This window comes from Solea senegalensis, linkage group LG20, assembly GCF_019176455.1.
Source record: "Solea senegalensis isolate Sse05_10M linkage group LG20, IFAPA_SoseM_1, whole genome shotgun sequence".
In the NCBI taxonomy this organism is placed as follows: Eukaryota; Metazoa; Chordata; class Actinopteri; order Pleuronectiformes; family Soleidae; genus Solea; species Solea senegalensis.
Window position 1 is genome coordinate 2582516 of NC_058039.1, and position 21788 is coordinate 2604303.

The window sequence follows — 21788 nt, forward strand, 5'->3', positions numbered from 1 at the left end:
TAAGAAAAGTGGCTTTTTAGCAATCTAGCTTTAATCTACCTTATCCAAACAACATTGGTACTGCACATACTTGTGCCCTTAGCAAGTCTGAAGCCTCTTTGCAGGAAACTGAATATGTTGGATAGCAATAAATGCAATTCACCAAATCCCCACAGATCCAGAGAGACAGTGGAGGTGAATGGAACTCTTAGTAAAACATGGACTAAGACTAGATTTACCAAGACCTAGTCTGCACAGCAACGTCAATGCAGCAATTATTTACACTACTCTGCCTGCTGCTAATGCTAACTTTATGCTAAAGCGACGGTTACCCTTCCCGGGACAACAACACTATCTTTTGCCGGTAGACTCGGTGCAGTTGAATGTTTGTCACAAAGCCAGATTGTGTCCATTTGTTTCCCTTCAGACTCTTGTAAACTTTCAGTGACTCTCTGGATTAAGATTACGGGAAGTTAATCAGAAATTCTGTCGATGTCTGTGGATTAAAGTGACAGTGAACTCCAGTCCCGTTCATTTTTGCTGCATTTTAGGCTGCCAACATGTCACGTGACATCTGGGGCTCAATAGACAGAATTCTCCTCCCAGAGGAGATAATTGTCTGAATCATAGGTTGAGGAAAATGGAAAATGACGACAATTTTGTAAATGATGTTCCCATTTAGAGGAAATTGGACAAGGTGACAAAAGTGAAAATTTGCATTCAAAAACAGACAAATCACAAAACTCAGGGCCTCACAATACCTTTTGAGACCTGAAGACGACGTCAACTTTAATATAAAGTTTATATTGTGATGACGTAATGTGAAAAAAGGAAAGTGAAAGGCAAGAGACATGGACACGTCATGAGACAAAGACAGAAGGAATACAGTCACTGCAAGTTACAGTTTAATAACATCCTTTTTTTCTGCTGAAGGAGAGGTAGTATATTTTTTCCTCATCCATAATTTAGGTTGAATTTAATCATATCCTTGTAAGAGATACTGTCCTCTTACTTTACATCACTGGCTGTTTGTGTGTGTGTGTGCTGCAGGTCCTTAATGTGTGTGTGTGTGGCCAAATCGTGGGATCATTTTCATGATGCGTAATTTCATCAAAGTTAAAATTATCCCGTCATTAAAATATGACGCATTTAATTTGGTCAGGCCTTTAGATTTAATTGCATTTTAACTTGACTTTATAATGGGCCGTTAATGTTAATTGGATTGTACCAATTCACTACCAATATATTATTTTAAATTTTGATGATGAACAAATTGCAGGGATAAAAATTCCAGTAGTATGAACGTGAATTTGTTCAGCATATGCACGATTACGCTGTCATTCTCTAAATTACTGAGACACGGGCTGAACTGAATTGAAAGCAGAGCATCACTGTGTGGATCCCATAATCTGTCTTACACACACACACACATACAGGGAGTAAGCCAGACAGTGAAAATGGATTATATGTGAGCGTAATGTGATAAACTGCAGTACAGTGGAGGTGCCTAAATCACAGAGAATGTAATGTCCTCTCTCTCTCTGCTATTTTTATAACACGTGTACAAATCTTTGGTGTGTTGCATGTGTGTGTAACATGGAAAAGGCCAAACTCCAGGTGCAGGTGACACAACACAGTGGCAGCTTCTCCTGTATTTCTTTTACAGTCATAATGTAGTGCAGACAGGTTTTTACAAGCCAAATGGATCAATACAGACTGAGGAGGCCCATTTATCTGTGGCAGCATATCTCTGTAGGTGGTTTGGACACCGCCGTATCCTCGCCTGGATTAGCGCCATCGATTAATGATAATGATGAAGCTCTGTAGCGAGAGGGAAGTGAACGCAAGGTACGAGAAAGGAAAGAGGACGGAGAGTTGGAGAAAGTGAATGAACAGAGCGATGGAGGAGGACGCTGCGGGTCAGCTGAGGAAAGACACAAGAGGAAAATAAAGCTATAAAGTAAAAGATATACATTTGAGGTAAAGGATTAATCAATATTATGTCAATAATGACTGAATATGTAGGTCAAGTTTTGGCATTTCACCAGCATCAGCTGTATGAAAAGGGAGGATTATTACTTTTATTATTTCACCCCAAAGGTTTAGAGAGACGTACTTTATTGATGCCAAAACTGGGAAACTTTGAAATTGATGACCAGTTTCATTGATATAATGTTTTATTAAATTTTATTATAAAACCTATACATTTATTATATTTTAATTAGATTGAGGGTAAAAAGGAAATCATCATGACATAGTATTAAAAAATAAATAAAGAATTGGCATCCTATATCGGCTGCACTATATACACACCATAGATTAATCCATATTAGTCAATCTTTTAATACAAGTGTATGAATTTTCAGAGCAGTGTATTGATCTAAATGTTCTATGAAGTGAGCAAAGCTCAATGAAACCTTTTATTTAACCCTTAGTGCTCACGTGGCACAAATCAGTGCCACATGTGCACCCTTGTACACATCAGTACTGCACCAGATTTAAACAAATTGCTTGATAATACAAAGTATTTTCCCTCAATTGTATTGTAGCTTATGAGGAAACATGGTGAAAAATGGAAGTGAGTGACTTACTCCATTGGGGGGATATGACGTCCAGCCCAGCTCAGCCTGAGTCTCTTTAGAGTTCAGCAGCACCACTGTAGAGAACACACAAGAAAACAGACCAGCATGAGGTTAGAGGCATTTTATTTCCAAGACTCAGTTATTAAGAAAGTGGTTTTAAATGTACAAGTGTTGTTTCTGGGATAATGAAAGAAAAAGCACCGGTTCAATAATTCCATCCGTTTAAGATTTAAGCTGAACAAAGACCTTCCTTCATCCTGCGCTCTCACCAGTAAAAACACACCAGAGAGCGCAAACAAAACACGTCCACTGAGCTTTAAAAACAAGCCGATGCAATGACCCACACTCTCATTTAGCTTTCAGAGGCGCCGCAAAGAATTTTTAAAAATCTGTTTTTCTTCCTGCGCTGGAGTGAGTCGTCACTGTGTTTTCAGGACCACGGACAGCTACACGGGAAAGTAAGTGGTGCTGAAGCTGAAAAAGCTCAGTGGACGATTGCTCATTTATGAAAAGCAAGTGAAAGCAAGCAAAAGAAAGATAACAATGGAGTGAATGCTACATTTTTTTCCAATTGTATAAATTACATGAATTAACAAAACCGTCTGCCTGTCAACCAGGAGAGAAATGATTCAACTTCAAATTCTGTTCTGCTCTATAATGGACTTTATTTGTGTTTTTAAGGCAAAACCAATGACACATTCTCATTTGCTCGGTTAATAATGTTGTAGCCATGACAGCAGACTATGATCCAGACATAGATGTTCCTGCAAAGAAGCTCTATGTGGATTAATTAACCCGACAAAAGCTCCGTTCACTATTGTAAACGACAAAACACTACAGAACAAAAAGAAAAGGGAAAGCCCATCACAATTTCCCTGAGCACAAAAAGCTTGTTTTGTTCCAAAATAAAATATGAAAACATGTATTTAAATACAATTCTCAAGTTTCACAAGACCCCTAACCCACTGAGGGAGAAAACACCTTTTACAATTTGGTGTTTTTTTGTTGTTGTTCATGTTATTATTGTTATAATTCTGCCTACTTCATCTGAAACTGTCATGTAACGCTAGCAGGGCGGGCTGGTGTTTTGAGCGGTAGAATTCCTCGCTTTGCTAACACATTGTTGCTGTTGCTTCCATCTGTCTTGAAACAAATCACTTCCTGTGTGCAGCATGGCAATCTCACCAAATGAATGTTTTCGTTTTTAAACATTTTTGAGGTCCAGATTCTGTGTCTGACATCATGTTGAAATGTAAATATAATACCTTTGGGTGGGTGTTGTACTATCAGTCAGATAAAGACGCTCCACACTGTAGGGTATGGGCTAGCAAGGTTGCCACACAGCAAGAAGGCTGCCAGTTTGAAACCCAAGTACTTATCTGTGTGGAATGTTAATATCCTGCCCGTATGAGCATGGTTTTTTTTTTAAGATGCAGAGATTAAATGCACATTCTAGACTGCCCAGAGCTGCAGTACCTCTTCTACACCTGAATACTTATTTAGTTACTGCAAAACACTCATAATACTGTAGTAGTAACAGGTATTAACTCACAGGCAGCAAAACAGAATGGATGGACGTTTTTTTTGCAAACAAAGAAAAACCAACAACAGGCCACAGTTCACTGCTCAGGTCATCTTTAATCAGTCAGTTAGTTAGTTAGTTAGTTAGTTGTTAGTCTGCTAACAGTATGTAGAGGGCGTAGAGCCATCATCAGCACATTTATCTTAATCTATGATGTAGTATTAACATCTGCAGTGACATATGGTGAGCTGCATTATCGTGTCATTTTTTAAAGGATGTTGCTGATATTAAAGTTATCCATGCGCTTAAGCTTGTCTACTAAAAAATGAGAAAAAAAACAGCCTCACACAGACAGTTTCAGGGCTTCATGCAGTGTTGCCAACACCTACAGCCTTCAGGCATTATGAATCCTGACAAGCAGACAGACTTTTACTTTAAAGAGTGCTACTTTTTCTATCTTAAAAGTGTGCTACCTTGGCTTCAGCTTTCTAATACAGCTTTCATTATTCATTCTTGTTAGAGGTTTTTTAAAGGGGCTGTGTTGGGCTTTATCAACATACAGCACAGACTCCATAAAAGATGATTAAGAACTGAAGCTAATGAAGGTTTCACTGTCAATTACTCTGTTGCATTTTCTGGATTTATAAATCAGTTGTTTGGTCCCAAAAAAAAACATCAAGATGTCTTGTTTTGTCCACAAAGCAAAGATATCGTCATAAGGTGAGTTTCCATCAGCCCATTTTATGTTTGATTTGAGCTTAAAAAACCTGAATGGAAACACAGAAGAATTTAACCAATCTTGAAATGTTAGATAAAAGTTTGTCTTTTTTATTTGTGAAGGCAACACAGCGAAATACAACACTACGAACTTAAACAGGCTTCATGCTTAAGAAAAGCAGACAAAGCAGCTGAATTTAGCCTAGCACTAAAGACGGGAAAAACTTAATAGTTGTGGAAATTAAGCTGCAGAAGTAACCAGGAAAAATTCTGAAGGAATTCAACATCTATCAAGTAGACAATTAAGAATGAATCAATCGATTCTTTCTTTGTAGCCTTAACAATTCTGCCATTGTGATTGTGAGCTCATACCTGCTGCTGGGCACATTACATTACATGTCATTTAGCAGACGCTTTTATCCAGAGCGACTTACAATGGAATCAAGTACAATTAGCCAGGGGTGGAATCGAACTTGCGACCATGATGTCTTTGGTACACAAGGTAGGGTCTTAACCACTGAGCCACTCCACCCCCACATGACACAAACGTGGCCTTATCAACATAAAAGAGAAAAACCTACACAGTCTGACTCATGCCGTAGACCTTGGAAGATGTAACGACTCAGGACCGAGTCTTACAGCTTCACGTTCTTGACACTGACAAGAGGGTGATGGAGTCTGATACAAAGATGCACCGATGGACCAAAAACAGAGAGTCGATCTTTGAAGATACACATGCACTGTTCTTGTTATTTGCAGCAAAAACACATAAAAGTATAAAGACAGGCTTGATTTTTCGTCCCAAGGTTACTTCACTGCTTAAGGGAGGAGTATTACATTTATTTTTTTCAAAAAAAAGGCAAAACCAAAAGGTCTTAAAGGCCAAAGGACTGGATAGTTTTTCTTCCTTTTCCATTCTGCATAAAAAAGGAAGACATTAGAGGCTTGCTTCAAGTACAAGAAAGCCTTGCCGGATCATGAGAGATCCTTTACTAAACACTTAACTTTATTGTTTTTGGGTTAACACAGCCGGGAGCCCAGAGCATGGTTTCTGTGGTGAGCTGATAACATAGAGGCATTTGGAGAAGATTAGAGCAGGAGAGGGCAAGGATGGTGGAGAGACAAAGAGGACAGGCTGAGGCGAGACGAGATGATGAGAGAGAAATAATCAGAGCACAGGAGGGTGAGGAGAATAAAGACAGAGCGCCACAGAGAAACACACACACACACACACACACAAAAAAGCCCGTCAACAGAGACAGAGAAAAATGAGAGGAAGGAGGACATGAAGTGCAAACAAATGAATACAGCGGGTAAGACACGGAGGGATCAGTGAGCCCTGGTGAGCCGTCAGTCATGTCAGAGGGAGACACAGAGGACAGAGTTGGCATCATGATCACACGCTGAATATATAAGCTCTGTAATCACAGCCTGGTCAGATAAACTAACGGGCCTTCAGGGGCAAAAGATAGAGCGAGACAGATGAGACAGAAAGACAGAGAAAGAGACAAATAAAGTTTAGTAAGGAAACAGGAAGGGTCAACAAAAAAAAGAGGGTTAAGGGTTAAAGCTGCCACAAAGACACAAAACCTCAGACTAATAGTTGTGACACATTAGCTCCTAAAGACCATTTTCAAAAGGTTGTAGAATAATTACCCGTCATTACAGGGACAAAGTGAATCTGTGGGCCACTTTTTTTTGTCCATCTGTCCTCCGCTCTTTTCAGGGTGACTTTTATCACTGATGGAAAAACACTGTGATCACAGGGTTTGTTTTTGTTTCTGCATAAAGAGTAATGAGCCTTTTTTCTGCTTTGGACACATCGCACGCAGAGCTGTCACCAGAAACTGAAAGAACGGACATTACTAACCTTTCCGAAAGGCAAAAGAAAGAAAGAAAATAAAGAATTTATCAATTACAGAGAGGAAGCAGAGAACGACTCACTTTAGAAAGCTCTCAAGTTAAACATTTGCATGAGACAAGTCAAAGTAGGATAAAATGACTCTTTTCTGGAGTTGAAGTTGTTTCTTGTGTTTTTCTCGTAGCGATAGCACCTTAAAAATCATGTATTGGTTGTAGAATGTATTGTTTAAGTCGCATTTATACGTAAGTCTACATTATGTGGTTAAAGCAGAGCTTATACTGTCCCTGTTCCCCAGAGTGAAGCTTCTGCAGCAGCATTTTCTGTTCTATCAATAGAACAAAAGGTTCAATAAATACCCTCCTGAAGCCAAGTAGGAAGTTAATATATAATGAATCACCACCAGGGGGCGACTCATTTGGTTGCAAAGGAGCTCATTTGAATGAAAGCCTATGGGAAACGTCCCACTTGCCTTAATACGTCAGTAAACGTCTTCCTGACGAGTTGATGGTTCAATCCCTAGTTTCAGGTCTACTTTAACAGATCATGATGTCAACTTTAAGCTCCTATTCAGAGGAAAACAGATGATAAAATAGAGGTAGAGGTTGCAGGTGACACCTCTAAACTTCTGGTTGTGATATGGGTGACATCGTGACTGATTGTTGCTGCTTCTTCTTCTAATAATCTCGGGCAGGCGGCACACCGAGAGGTGCAACGCTGCCCTCTACAGTTTGAAAATCCTCTTCTCCTCCCTTCCCGTCGCAGTTTAAAGTCTCATCTCCTCAGTCTCTTTATTGCAGTTTGAGGTTCTCCTTCATTCTCATCCTCCACTGTCACTTGGCTTTGCCTCAGGTTTAACATCAAGGGGAGCGTGCACAATCAGCGTGTACAGTCCGTGTGGTGACAAACCGTGGCAAAGTGTGTGCGTGCACTGTGGCGTTTACGTCAGACCCAGGACTTGGACACCTACCGTGCGTGAGTGTGGAGGATGTGGGAGTTTTGATTTACTTTATTCCTCCTCACTTCTCCCACTCTTTCATCTTCCTCTGGTGTGAGTAAAGTATTAATTGAGTCATTCAACCTTGCTGACAGCACAAGGATGATATATACAGGAGTGAGCAGTGAGGGAGGAGAGACAGCTGCAGGAGGAATGTTCTCTGCAGCACGGGGGGTCAAGTATTCAGAAGTAAAAAAAACAGAGAGAGAGAGAGAGGGGGTAATTGGTGCATCAATAACTCTCAGGAAGAAGCAAACACTAACATTTGCCCTGTGTCAGGTGTGCAGCCAGCTCGTACAGCACTACTTTGCTTTATAGTGGCCGACGGCAACATTAAGGCAGGTGCAGCACAAAGGTCACATTCGAGGTCTTCCGTGGTTAAGTGTTCTCATCCTTTCTGTTTGAAATAAATGTGCAACAATTCAACTTAGAGTAAAGGCACACATCCAAGGCCAAAGACGTTCATCTGAGAGAAGAGAGAAAAGACATGTGCGGTAATACTCCACATGTCACGTGAGTTCAAATAATCCGAGGAAATCAGGTCAGGAACAGAGTGGCGACACAGAAATCTGAATTAAAAACATTGTGATAATCTGTTACTGTGTCAGGTGGAGGATCAGAGAACCACAGTCTATGACTTCAGAAAAGTCTCTTCACACATCTAATGGAGTAAAAATAAGGCTTTTGCAAAGTCAACATCAACGTTGCACAGGAAACCAGCGTCTCTAATATAGCTGTATATACGCTCTCACTCATCGTAGTGTAGTGTCTGTGTAACGGCTGCAGGAAGCAGGAGCACCCGGAGAGAACACACACACACGCAAACTCAGTCGAACCGGGATTCAAACCAGCGACCTTGCTGTGAGGCAACAGAGCTAGCCACTGTGCTGTCGTGTGGCCGCCGTATACACAGTAGTTACATAATATGTCAGAGATGGATGAGGAGGATATGGGTGTTTTATGCAGTAAACTGGTTTCCCCTCTTTCCAACTCAAGGGTACAGGAATATCTCGGCACCCTTGAGGCCGGTTGGGATTTACAGTCTTGCTGGGAATCCTACGGCAGGGTGGAAAACATGGGACTTGAGTGTGGAGGTGGACGACTGTGGGGAGCCTGAATCGCAGCACGTTATATGAAGAGTGATCGTGTTTGTTACGGCACCACCACCATGCTGTTCAAAGCACGTAGGAGGGAGGGAAATATACAGTCACGCTGCTGCAGGACAGATAAGGAAAGAGGATAAATGGACGAGGACATGAAGTGTCACATAAAAACACAAACGGCCGCATAAAAGACAAATGCTGTTTGTTAATGGATTCACACACACACACACACACACACGCAGAGGGATTATAATAGTGGCTCTAACAGCAGAGCACATTAACTTAAAACATGGCTGTGTTTTTAACAGAGTCATTAAACTTTCAACTTTGGTAATGTGACATAGTGTAAAGAGACTGTGCCGTCCACTCATTACAGCACACTGTGTAATTAACGACAACAGGGAGCGGTTGAAGGCTATCATGGTACAGAGCATGTGTCTCTTATCTGTGTAATGGGCAGAAATAAGCGTGTGTCATAAAGCTATAACACACGGTAAACTACAACTGCGGCTAATGACATTTTCATTATGATTTGTCAAATTTCATTTTATTAATTGTATACATTTTTATCTATAATGACTTTGCAATGTTGTATTTTTCATGCTTTTTTATGCCAAAGTTGTCTGCCCCTCTGCGACCTCAGCTAACACCTCAATACTGTAGAATATTCTGATTTACAACACTGTACCTGCACGTTCCCAGAGAAAAATTAAATGAAAAGGTCATTAAAATCACCTATAGGTATTTATCATATGATATGATACCATGTTTTGGCTCTACTATGCAATCTATGGTATTTCCTAGAATATTAGCTGTATGAATGAGAAAAAAGCACTAACAAAAACAACAACAAACAAGCCAAATATTGGTCTAAATTATATTTTGTTAATCATTTAAATTTGACTATTTTAATGTGACATATACACAACTTAATCACTTAGTTCACATTCAATATTAATTACTGATTAATATTTAATTTACAAATAAAACCAAACATAAGATGATACTGTGTGTGTGTGTGTGCGTGTGTGTGTGTGCGTGTGTGTGTAAGCCATTGCTGAGTCAGCAGTGAGGTGGGTTATACTGTATTAAAGGGAGTAAACAGGGTTGTCAGTGTGATTGGGTATATAATCCATGAGGGCTGATAATAGGTATGACGGTGCTAATCCTCACAGAGCCTCAAGTAAATCCCTAAAATCAACACTCAACTACACAAGTCGCCAGTGGGATACTACTCCAAACGGATCACTGGTGTGCGACTTATTGGTAGAACAGGCAAATAAGGACAATCACAAAGACGTAGAACTCAAGTAAGAGCAGACAGGAAGTGAGATTATGACTGATACATGCGTTTTATACAGGTGTAACCGTCTGTCTGCGTGGTCAGAACCATCCATTAGATAAGATGCATTTTCTTTGCTTTAATAAGATCATGATAAGCCACGATTAAAGTTGCACGATTAACGCAATAATAGAAATTCACCATGATGAAGGAACCTCCCCTCCATCACTTATGACGTAATCAATATCTATATGTTGGGATTCGGACAGCTATAGTTTGTCATCTTTAAAGCAGGTGCTCATTTGGAAGGTTTGGGACACCAGTGAAGACTTCCTGCAACAGACCGTTTGCATCTTCCTCGTCCCCTCTTTTCCTCCCGTGTTTCCCCCTCTCACGACCTCTCATGCAGCGCCAGTCTTGAATCTGAATGACCACCTGTCAAGACAAATAGCTTCCAGCGGGAATGAAGCGAGTGTGTGTGTATATGCACGATTGTGTGTGTGTGTGTGCGCTCCAGGGAATGAAAGAAAAGCGTCATTGAGTCACAGAACCAGCAAGAGCAAAGAATATGTTTGTGGGGGGAAAAAAAAACAAACTCCAGCAGATAGCGAGGAGTGAAAAGTTAAAAAAAAGAGAGATGCTATTAAGGTTATGCATGGTGCTACGGCGTAAACACAAACCTGTGAGGCATTTCTGCGCTCTCTTCTCCAGACAGACGCATGGAAGAGAAGAAAGATGCTGACAAAAGTGAAAAGACAGTGAGAAGAGAAACAGAGACTGGAGGCCAAAAGGGACTTATTTTCATTTGTAGGGTCTTGTAAAAGGTTGTAATTGGTTGTCTGTATTGATATAGTGAGGGTGGCGAGAGCACTGTCAGGTCTTATTGTTTCAACAGAATGGCTGCAAGGTACAGGCCAGAGAACAGCACTTTACTGGCAAACACGGGCGGAGAGTTCAACTTTGGAGAAGCAAAATTGAGCCGATATCCACGGCAACAGCTTCTCTCTAATAAAACATGAAGCCATGGACGTTTATATATGGAATATTTTTGACACATTTCCTCTTAAGCAACAATGTGAATTCATGAGTTCTGCACTCAGGACATATAGAACCCTTTCTGCCGTGTGGTTCAGGCATCAGCAGAGGTAAAAAAGCTGTTTAAAAGGGACGAGTGGACCATGCACAGAGAACTATATAAGGGGACGGACACGGAGCGCTAAGTGACGGGACAAATGCAGAAACCACTTCACGAAGAGTCACAGAGCTTAAGAAGCAAAGTGAAACGGCGGAATATTGCATGAGAGAAATCAGCCAGGCAGACACATCGGCTAAAGAGACTATACAGCGTATGTGGAGAGAAATGAGATGGAAACGAGTAAGAGGATGAAAGATGACAACAGAGATACGTGAACGTCAAACACAGGCAAAGAGAAGAATGTTTGCGTCCGCTCGCTGTTGTTGAGACTGACAGCAGGAATGAATGTATGGCCACTATAGTTCCCTCTTGGAACTAGGGCTACAATAATGTGGAACAACTACTAACATCATGGTTAATGGTCCATATTTATAAAGTACACTTATTGCCATTCACCCATTCACACAGCATGTGCAGCACAATTTTTTTCATTACCATCTACAAGAGTCTTCCTCAAGGACACATTGTCATGTAGAATGGAAACCACAACCTTCTCGTTGAAAGACGAATTCATCACCAACTCTTTTGTTTACAAATACAAACACAGGCTTTGATTTCAGGTTTTTAAATGTCAATTATTCTCTTTTTCTTTCTTTTTTTTTCCCCCTCCTCTAGGTCAGCAAATCGAGTGTCTTTGTGGACAAAACAAGCCATTTGAGGACATAGTTATTTTGTGGTTTGGGAAACACAAAAAATAAACAGTTTAATTTTAAAAAAGCATCCGAAAGACAAACTTTAGGCCAAACCGGCCTTGTATTGTAGCTTACGTTATTAAAACATAACTATACATTTTTTACTGAATAAGAGGACTGATTTTGACGTCGTCCAACTCTTACATAACCCACATCTATGTCTTATGATTTCCTTGTTCAAGCACAGCGTACAGAAATGGTGTCAGATTAAGGCAATCGGCAGTAAGTGTGCACATATGTGCGCTGCTCGTTGAGGCAGTTTTTAAAGTGCTTGTGTAACTAACGCACAGAGTGCATGGCACCATGTAGTTAGAGTGCAGTCATTGGATCTCGCACATCGCTGCAGATATGCTTGGGGATGGAAATGAGTCCAGTCAGTGAGTCATTCACACAGAAGTGACTCTCGAGGGCTTTGGAAGTGTAGACGTGTGGATGGATCCACATGTAACGTATAGTTGCAGGTACATTATGTAAGATTGTGACATTTGAAGATTAATGTCAGTGTGGATAATCCCTGTCAGTGTTTATTTACTTACAGAAAGTTTTTATAGTGTGTTTTTTCCCCCCACTTTGTCAAATACATCTGATGTGAATGAATCCTCTGCTTCTGCATGGAGCAGACACACGTTCCATACCTGTTTACGATGCTAATTTAAATGTATAATGGGATAATTGGCAAATATGACTGATGATTACAACATTTGGCTGAATAGGCTGCTACCTTTCTGACTTCTGGTCTGCTCTGACTATTATCTATTTTGCACAATTAAGAAAATGTATATCTACATCTGCTGTGACATGAGTGTGAAATTTTACGTTAATTTCACTAAAGCAGATAATAAATTACCTCTGCAGGGCAGGGAAACGCAGACATCAGCAAGAAGTCCAATTGTGTGCATCACTGATGATTACAGATGGTTTAAATCAAAGTTTTCTCTCTTTGCTTTTTTAAAATAAAGTCAGCAGTTACATAAATGATATATATTATCATTATTATTTTATAAACCGCACTGTGCATCCCTATATAACCCTGTTACGTCTTACACTCCACCTATGATATAAGAAATATAATGTCAACCTTGCTCGCCTGTAAATCTCATAAGATCCGACAAAAATAATTCACTGGGAGCAAATTAAGCAGCAAACATTTCCTCTCTCAAACACGTAATTCTGTATTCCCTTGTTGCTGGGACACACTCGAGCGCAAACGTTGGCGAGTAGAGTTTCAAATGTCATGCAGAAACAGTAGCACGTGGTGGGACATTTATGTCCGCGCACACAATCACAACAGCATTGTCCCGTTCCAGTGCGTCCACATAAATGTTATGTAAGTGCACCTGGATCAGCAGATGTCACGCGTGACTGGGCCGAAAACCTTGAATGTCAGCATTTATTGGATCCGTGCGCATGTCTGAGCCCGTGGTAACTTGTGCGTTCATGTACACACTGAGGCCTGGTTTTAATTCTGGGAATGTCTTACTTGCAAGCCTTTCATGGAGGCTCCTAAATTATGTAGTACCGTGTCTTTGCACAGTGCAACTACTTCCCTCATAGTCCCTTCTAAGTCCGGCCGGCCGGGCAGCCAGCAGACTGCATTATTTACCTTGACACTGGTTCGGGACACTATCTTGAATAGATCATGCTGGGGCCACCTAGGTTGATGTCAGTGCAGCGGAGAGTGAGAGGAACACAGTGAGACGAGGTCGGTGAACAAAGAGGGCGATTGTGAGAAGAGGTAAACATTTCTATTTTGGCAACACCTCAACCTTACTTGTAGTCCACATCTCTACATCTCCCTTTCCCTCTGTTTCCTCAGTTTTTCTCCCCACCTGGATTCACCTTTTTCAGTCTTTCTGCTCACTTCTTTTTCTATTTACCCTCCTATGCTCACTCAATACATCCCTCTCCCTTTTTCATAAGAGGAGAGAAGGAAAGGCAGAGGCATTACATAAGTGCAGAGGAGCTACAGGGTTTTGTGCTGACTTTGTGTTCCCTTTGGTTCAATTTGAGAACCACTTTAGATTAAATTAGGTCGTCTTCTTCTACATTCACTTCTCCTCGTCTCTTCCAGTCTCCCCTTCCCCGCTTTGCTCTATCCCATCCGTTCTTTCTTTTATTCCCTGACAGCTGAAAGAATGAGAAGTAGCTGCGCTGTTGCTGACATACACAGAGCTGACTGTGGGTCAACATATACAACAATAAACACACAAACACACTGTGCACATAAAGCCAAAAGGCAGGTAGTACAATCTCATTGCTTATACTTTTATTGCTTATCCTCCCTGGTTGTTTTGCATTGATGTACATACTGCAGACACTCCAGGCTTCATAGTGTCCACACAACTACCGGAATAAATAAAGATGCACCACAAACACACACATCTTTGTGGAATCGTAATATTAAGTTCATCTCCCCTGTTTTCCTAGAAAAAGTAGAACCACACAAAGCAAACATCCTGCTGTGAACAAATGTACAGTTTGAGTAACTGTCCAAAGAAAGGAGTGACACAGCAAAAGAGGCATCTCCTGTACAAGTCGGCTAAGAAACTATGAAGTGTATGACTTGTACTCAAACAAAATGCACTAATAGCAACAAGTGTTCAGTACATAATAGGGCTGTCAAGACGAACAGGGCGTGTGGAATGTTAATGGTTTTCACTTTCAAAGATGAGTCTGGCTTCACTGACACCAAACTCTCTTAGAGTGCAGGAAAGTGAGAAGAGAAAAGGAAAGGAAAGAGGCCGTCACTGCTAAGCTAAATGCTGGACTAGGATAACCACCCCCTTTGCTGCTAAACTAACTGCTAGGCTTGGATAGCCACCTTCCTCGCTGCTAAGCTAACTGCTAGGCTCAGATAACCACCTTCCTTGCTGCTGAGCTAACTACTAGGCTAGGATAACCACCTTCCTCACTGCTAAGCTAACTACTAGGATAAGATAACCACCTTCCTTGCTGCTGAGCTAACTACTAGGCTAGGATAACCACATTACTCACTGCTAAGCTAAATACTAGGATAGGATAACCACCTTCCTCACTTCTAAGCTAACTGCTAGGCTAAGGCAATTTGAAATTACATGACAGTGAGTAAGAAGAAGGAAAAACAAAAGGAAAGGAAAGAGGCTGTCACTGCTAAGCTAAGTGCTGGACTAGGATAACCACCCCCTTTGCTGCTAAACTAACTGCGAGGCTTGGATAGCCACCTTCCTCACTGCTAAGCTAACTGCTAGGCTCGGATAACCACCTTCCTTGCTGCTGAGCTAACTACTAGGCTAGGATAACCACCTTCCTCACTGCTAAGCTAACTACTAGGATAAGATAACCACCTTCCTCCCCCCTAAGTTAACTACCTGCTAGGCTAAGGCAATTTGAAATTACATGACAGTGAGTAAGAAGAGGGTAAGAGCAGGGTAAGAGCTATAACTGAAACAAAACAAGTGTATGCTCAGTCGATTGTTAGCCACGGTAGTTAAAAAATGGCTAAATTACGCAAACAAACAAAACTGTTTACCAGCTATAGGGGGACCCGGCCTAGCAAATGCTACTTTGTGTTCCTTTAAAATTAAAAATGCAGGGATTCATTGGGCTCAAATTGTGAAAGACTGGTACAATATAGTTCAGAAGTCAAGCAGACTGCAAGACACAAGTGTTGTGTGCTTATCTCGTCTTGGCTTCTTGCTAAATATAGACAGAGACACCATCTGCCAGAGCAGGGTTAGGTTTTGCCTGGCTTGATTGCATGATTGCATGCATTTTCTTTAGTTGTACAGTGTTGTACTGGGTGGAAGATCACTGCAATCACCCAGTCTGTATCACAAGGCCTATTTCTGTGATTGTTATTTGTGCCTCTACAACATGCAGCAGCACTTAGCACTATGTGAATGACATTTCCCCAAGGGAAAAACTCTAAATACATATTTGCATGCATTTATACAGAGCACTCGCATGTATGTGCACGCAGTACATCATTGTGTACCTTGCCATATACCCAATGCAGTTACAGCTACAGTAAAAAACACTTGTTATTTTATGGGCATGCTGCTGGGCTGACTTCCATCCACTAATAGTCTCACATCAGCTCATTTCAAATAACCCCTCTCTTACGGCCATGACAGCAGTATAATGTTTTGAAAAGGCTGCAGTAAAACTGGGTTAATATATATGCATTAGCCATCTGGTGACTATGTGGGAAAGAGTAGATTATTTCACATTTAAGATTGAGATGATAATCTTTCCTTTAAGACCACTTAACTTTGATGTGCATGAAACTATTCTTGGTATGTTGGTTCCAATGACGCTATGACTTTGAACGCACCCAAAACAAAACAAACAAACAAACAGGATCTCTGAACAAATCCCCCGACTGGAACAATAATTTGTAAATGAGCACCTAGATTGCCCAAGCTTCAATGACGGTTTTATATCTTACTGCAGCCAACATTGCACGTGTGCAAGTGGCTTACATTTGACTTTTCAACCACAGATACAAAAACCCACAACCAATTTATTAGGTTAATCTGTTCAACTATTGACCAGGACTCCCTGGAAGAAGAGATCTTGTATCTCAATGGGAACTTCCTAGCTAAATAAAGGATAAATAAAAATAAATAAAAGATAGTTAATGTAAATATCTAATAAACCAATCACATAGCAGCATTCAGGCATGTAGACATGATCAGGATGACCTGCTGAAGTTCAACCCGAGCATCAGATAAAACTTATTTTTCCAGGTCAAAGGACATTGTCAGACTGGTTTAAAATCATAGAAACATTTGCCTTGTGACTACGTGTGGTCACGACATCATCACAGAGACGTCATATCGACGAGTGGCATGCAGTGCAGTTCTCTGTCTCACAACTTGTCTATCTGTTGCGTTGAGAACACGAGTGAGAACTGAATGTGCTGGAAAATGCACTTGCATGCTCGCAACAGCCATAGACTGAGCTGTGGGAAACACTGTATGAATTAACAATGTGTCTTCTACTACTAACTATGTGTCTCGTGGTGACAGAGTTGACAAACCGCTTCGGGGATATTCCAACTCTCTCTGTCTTGTGCTTTCTACAAACGACACCCCATGTGTCTCCTGGCTGCCCTCAGGCACACACTTCTCACCCTTCCTCTCCTCTTTTATTCTTCTTTCTTGTACTGGTCCCCTTTCCTTTTCCACTTTACCTTGAGCGATATCACTACCTTGCTTCCATCATCAGTTCCTCTCATCCTTGTCATGTTAGCACCATGTCTGTGGACTTGTATAGCCTTTCCCAGCGCCCCCCCCGCAGGGCCCAGCACCCATTATCCTCAGCATTGATTCTCTGCTGTATTGATGAACGATGGCATCAACGGGCACAAAAGAGATGACGGGAAAGAAAGGACGGATAGATGGAAGGACAGATGAATGAGAAAGTAAAGGGAGAAGGACGGCGTGTGGCAGTGAAATAACAAGTAAAAGACTAAGTAAGGTGGACAGATAGGAACACGTGCAAGAAAATACACATCAGGTAAAGAGTGGGGGAGGGCGGGGGCGACACATTGTGGGACCATTTATCTATACCCAGCCCTGTGACCTTGGGGATCGATGCGTCCGACAGCCAATCAGTCAATAGCCTGCATAACTAGTTCTGCTAGGAAGGGACATAGAGGAGAAAAGGAGAAAAAAGATGGCTTGGTCACAGCAGTCAATAAGCAAGAAAAATAGACCACCTGTTCACCGTGACACAAGCCAAGTATAAATGACACAAAACTTAACAATGGGGAAGGAATGAAAGATACTGGGTATAGAAGAAGAACATGGTTTAGATCAAATGGACCGATGAAGGATGACACAGCATCAAGAACACAAGATACAAAACAAAAAACTAAGATAAGTATTCAGGGCTGTGTTTGTGCCCATTCAACTGGAGACTGTCCTTACAAGACAAATGACAGCATCAGTCATTTCACCCAGAGAGAACACCCGTGTGTTCACAATGACAAAGCCTTCACAGGTGAAGGGAAACAGCTAAAGGGTATTCAAGGACAAGAAGACCATGCTGTCCTGGTTCTGGGTCTAATGAGTGCGTGTTCAATATATAGAGCTGGAGAGTAGGCGTGGGCATTACTAGCAAAGACGCTATTTATAGAGCAAGTGACATTAATTGACAGTGTATTGAGCCAATGGGTGCAGCGCAGCCAAAGAGATGCATTCAAAGACTCTCGTAAATGTCATCACTTCTGTGGGATCTACAGCGTGTCGAGAGGAGCGGCTTAAAGATGCATTCTCTCCATTTTCATCACTGCTTCAAACACACATTAAGTCCACAAAGTACTTGCTGCTGCTGCCATCTGCATTCTCTTTTTAAAATATTATAAACTGATGAGACCTTTTGACAATCAAGCGCATAATCGAATAATCATTCTGAGTGGATAGCGTGAATGGACTTTGATATGAGATACGATTATTTGCTTCTCATTTTCTACTCAACCCTCACATCAGCCTTTGACCAACCCACACACATCAATTAGTGTTTTTTTAATAAGATAATGGTCTGCTTTGTAAATTGTCTTCACCAATAAAAGGGTGTCTACGAAGAGATTTTGCATTGCTATGGTGGGTTTTAACCTTTACAATGGGTTCTAACCTAAAGTTAAATAATGCTGTTGAAAACCCTTTAAAGACCCTGTTGTGCAGCTGCTGATATTAGATTCAGATCTCATCAGCAGATCTTAGTCGGCTGCTTCACAGGAGACCTGCTGCACTCACTGTGATACAAATACTAGAAACCTGAGCCAAGTGGAGGAATAAGTGTCCGAATCTGTAAAAGACAGTGAAAGTCCTCAGCATAGCAAGTGAACCACTCCTGATAACCACACACTCTTTGGGAAATAGTGGTTATCAATTAGCAAACACAGGCCATGAATAAATAATGCAGAGGGAAGCAGCGGCAGTAAGCTGCGAGTGGTTAGAATGCCAGATTGTGCCAAACCACAGCAGCAGTAGGCCAGTAATTAATGAAATCAAAGCGCTGCTCTAATGACATACTGATGACCCCCCCCTCCCCTTGGGTAAACAACTAACCCAATAGGCCGAAATGCAGTCGGGGTCTTAAATATGTGCAAACACACACAAAAATGCAAGAGCACGATTCGCAGATCTTCTTAAAATGCAAACGCACAAGGTTAAAGAGAGTTTAGTCACAAATCAACAACATCTTCCCAGTTTTGTCCCTTTCTCAACTATAACCACACAACCATGTCTTCCTCACCCTCCACCACAGCCATTGTCCCATTTCGTTTCTCTACACCCAATTATTTATATGCTTATCACCAGTCTGATAATAGAACAGGATTAATCTGCTAATTCCTCTATTCCGCTATTTTTTTTTTTGTGAGGACCAATGCTAGTGTAGAAAAGCAGGACTGGGTTCTAACGCGAGCACAGACTGGCTGACTGACTGGAGGATTTAATTATCAGGGCTAATTGCTTGTTTTGCTCTAACTGTTAACCACAGGACTACTGCTGCTGCTGCTGCTGCTGCTGCTGCTGCTGCTGCTACACATCCTTGGGTGCTAATGGCCGAGGTACGAGAGGACGAGATAGTTAGAGGACACTACAGGCAACAAGGTCTTCCCTTTGTGTGACATCAATGGTAACATGTAAGTGAACAGAGACTGTATATAAAAAAGTATTCTGGTTTCCTCTGTGACATCATCAGGAAGTGAAATTATATAAATGGTCTGTTAATCAATATAGCACTTTTTCATACCCATTCATATGCAAGCACTGTGGGTTTAAGTGTCTTGCCCAAGGACACACCGGCACTAGCGGAGCTAGGAATCGAACCACAAGCTTCCAGTTAAAAGATGACTCGCTCTACTTCTGAGCTACAGACACAGCGTAAAAGCAGACCTGCACTCTATTTAATGTCTATTAAATTTATTTTTTTAAGGCTAATTTGGTGTATTGATCGGTTAGTCAATTTCAAGACGGCAGGTTTTTAAGCAAAGGTTTGTGTTAATTAATTCTGCAAGACATAACGATAAATCACTTCTCCAGCACTATATGAGCTGTGACAATTACCTTATGGATTTCTAGACAAACCTGGTTTTCATTTACCTCTCTGATGAAAGTGAGAGGGTAAGAGTTTTACTACTTTTTCATTTAGAAGGAAAACTCATAAGGAGGACATTTTGACGGGTGTGCAAAATGTGTGTAAATAACATGTTTCATGACTCGCATGTGAAACACTGTGACAAACACGTGCGTGTGTAATTCAGGTGACAGCTGTTAGTCATTTTGAGTGCGTTTACTCACACACGATGCGACGTATGCGGTAATCAACACCATGTCCTCGGGATCACAGATATGTAGTGAGCAGGAGCTGCAACACGTTGAGTGATAAAATCTGCAGATGGGGCCTTGGGTAATTATAGTTCATCAACGTGACAACTCGTCTGTCACTGTTAAGGCCATTAATACACACAAACTTTATATATGACAGGAGATTTGTCAAAAACAGCAGTTATTGACCAAATTCAGGCCATTTTAAATTCAATAAATCTGCAGTATAATTGGATATTCAACTGGCAAAATACCATCTAGCCTGTTTGTAAATCTCTTATTGGTCAACTGAGTTATGACTGAATACTTTAATATTATACTGTATGTGTATATTGTATGCACATTGAAACCAGGACAGGACAGAAACATGGTCACTGAACAACTTTTTACACAATAACTGTGAAAATCAAACAATTATTTAAAACTAATATCTGATACCAATAACCTTGAGTCATTTCAGACATTTTAAACTATATGAAGCTCTGAGCAACACATTTCTGCCAGCCATTTCAAGCTATTTTTAAGACATTAATGAGACTTAATGAGAATGTTTGCTTTACATTAGTGTTCACCGATAATTAGACTTGACTCTGACTTTGATAGGCGCTGCCGCTGTATACACACAAACGCTCCCTCAGTCAGGTCTGATAGTTTTGCTTCACAGGGCCTGTTTTCAGATGAACAACACAGCAGTTTCTGTTCAGGGAGCCCAAACAGAAACAGCAACAAAAACCACCATCAGTGACGCACTGTAGCTTTAATTCTGTTCATAACCACAGCAGGCTAAAGGGCTCTTGTGTATGCTCAGCATAGATATGTGCTAATCCTCCATTCCTACAGTTAAATGCCATGTGGTTCACTCACTGCTCTCTAAGGGTTAGGGGGGAAAGGTTGCTGCTTTTGACCTCTGAAACTCTCTTTGACACCTTGCACTGAACAATCACAACACCCAGCTAAGAGCGCAAAGGTCGCGTCCCCGAGGGTCCGGCGTCTATTGAGCGAGGGGTTACACTGACGCGGCTGAGCGCTGCAGCAGCCAATTGGAAAACACCTTGGAGCGACTTGTAGTGGGATTTGATCAAATATATGTACATCTCATTTTACACAGAAAAAGCCTTCAGGCGCTTTGTCCTCGTATGTGCACATCATGGATGATGGATTGACTTGAGATGTTTGATCATTGGGGGCTTTTAGCATCACAAACAGATGGCGATAAACAAAATAGATGTGGGGAGAATGGTGGGGCAAAGCCAGATGTTCATGTGAGGAACATCAGTCATAATTTACAGCAGTTGATTTAGCAACAGCTTCATCTGATCTGGATTCTTTACTCAAATAAAAATGTGAAATAATATTTTTTTGGTGACTTGATCAAAATGTAGCTTTGTAAAATGGACAAATATAATCATTTTCAGTTCAAATTAATATACGAGAAATTTGAATAGATGACAACGCAGTAATAAGAAATTAGCAAAAAAAAGCTTCTGTTTTCAATTCGAACACATAAAATACTGTAACATTCTTTTAAACATACATAGTT

At 41.0% G+C, this 21788-nt stretch overlaps 1 protein-coding gene across 2 annotated transcripts in view; it reads right to left on the reverse strand.

Annotated features, from left to right (window-relative positions):
* The window catches only part of LOC122786474 (ephrin type-A receptor 7-like), a 158470-nt gene that overhangs the window by 117967 nt on the left and 18715 nt on the right, over window positions 1-21788 (reverse strand). For both annotated transcript variants that reach the window (XM_044052812.1, XM_044052813.1), the window contains exon 2: window positions 2571-2635. In XM_044052812.1, coding sequence (XP_043908747.1) covers window positions 2571-2635 — 65 coding nt within the window. The remainder of the gene's footprint in view (window positions 1-2570; window positions 2636-21788) is intronic.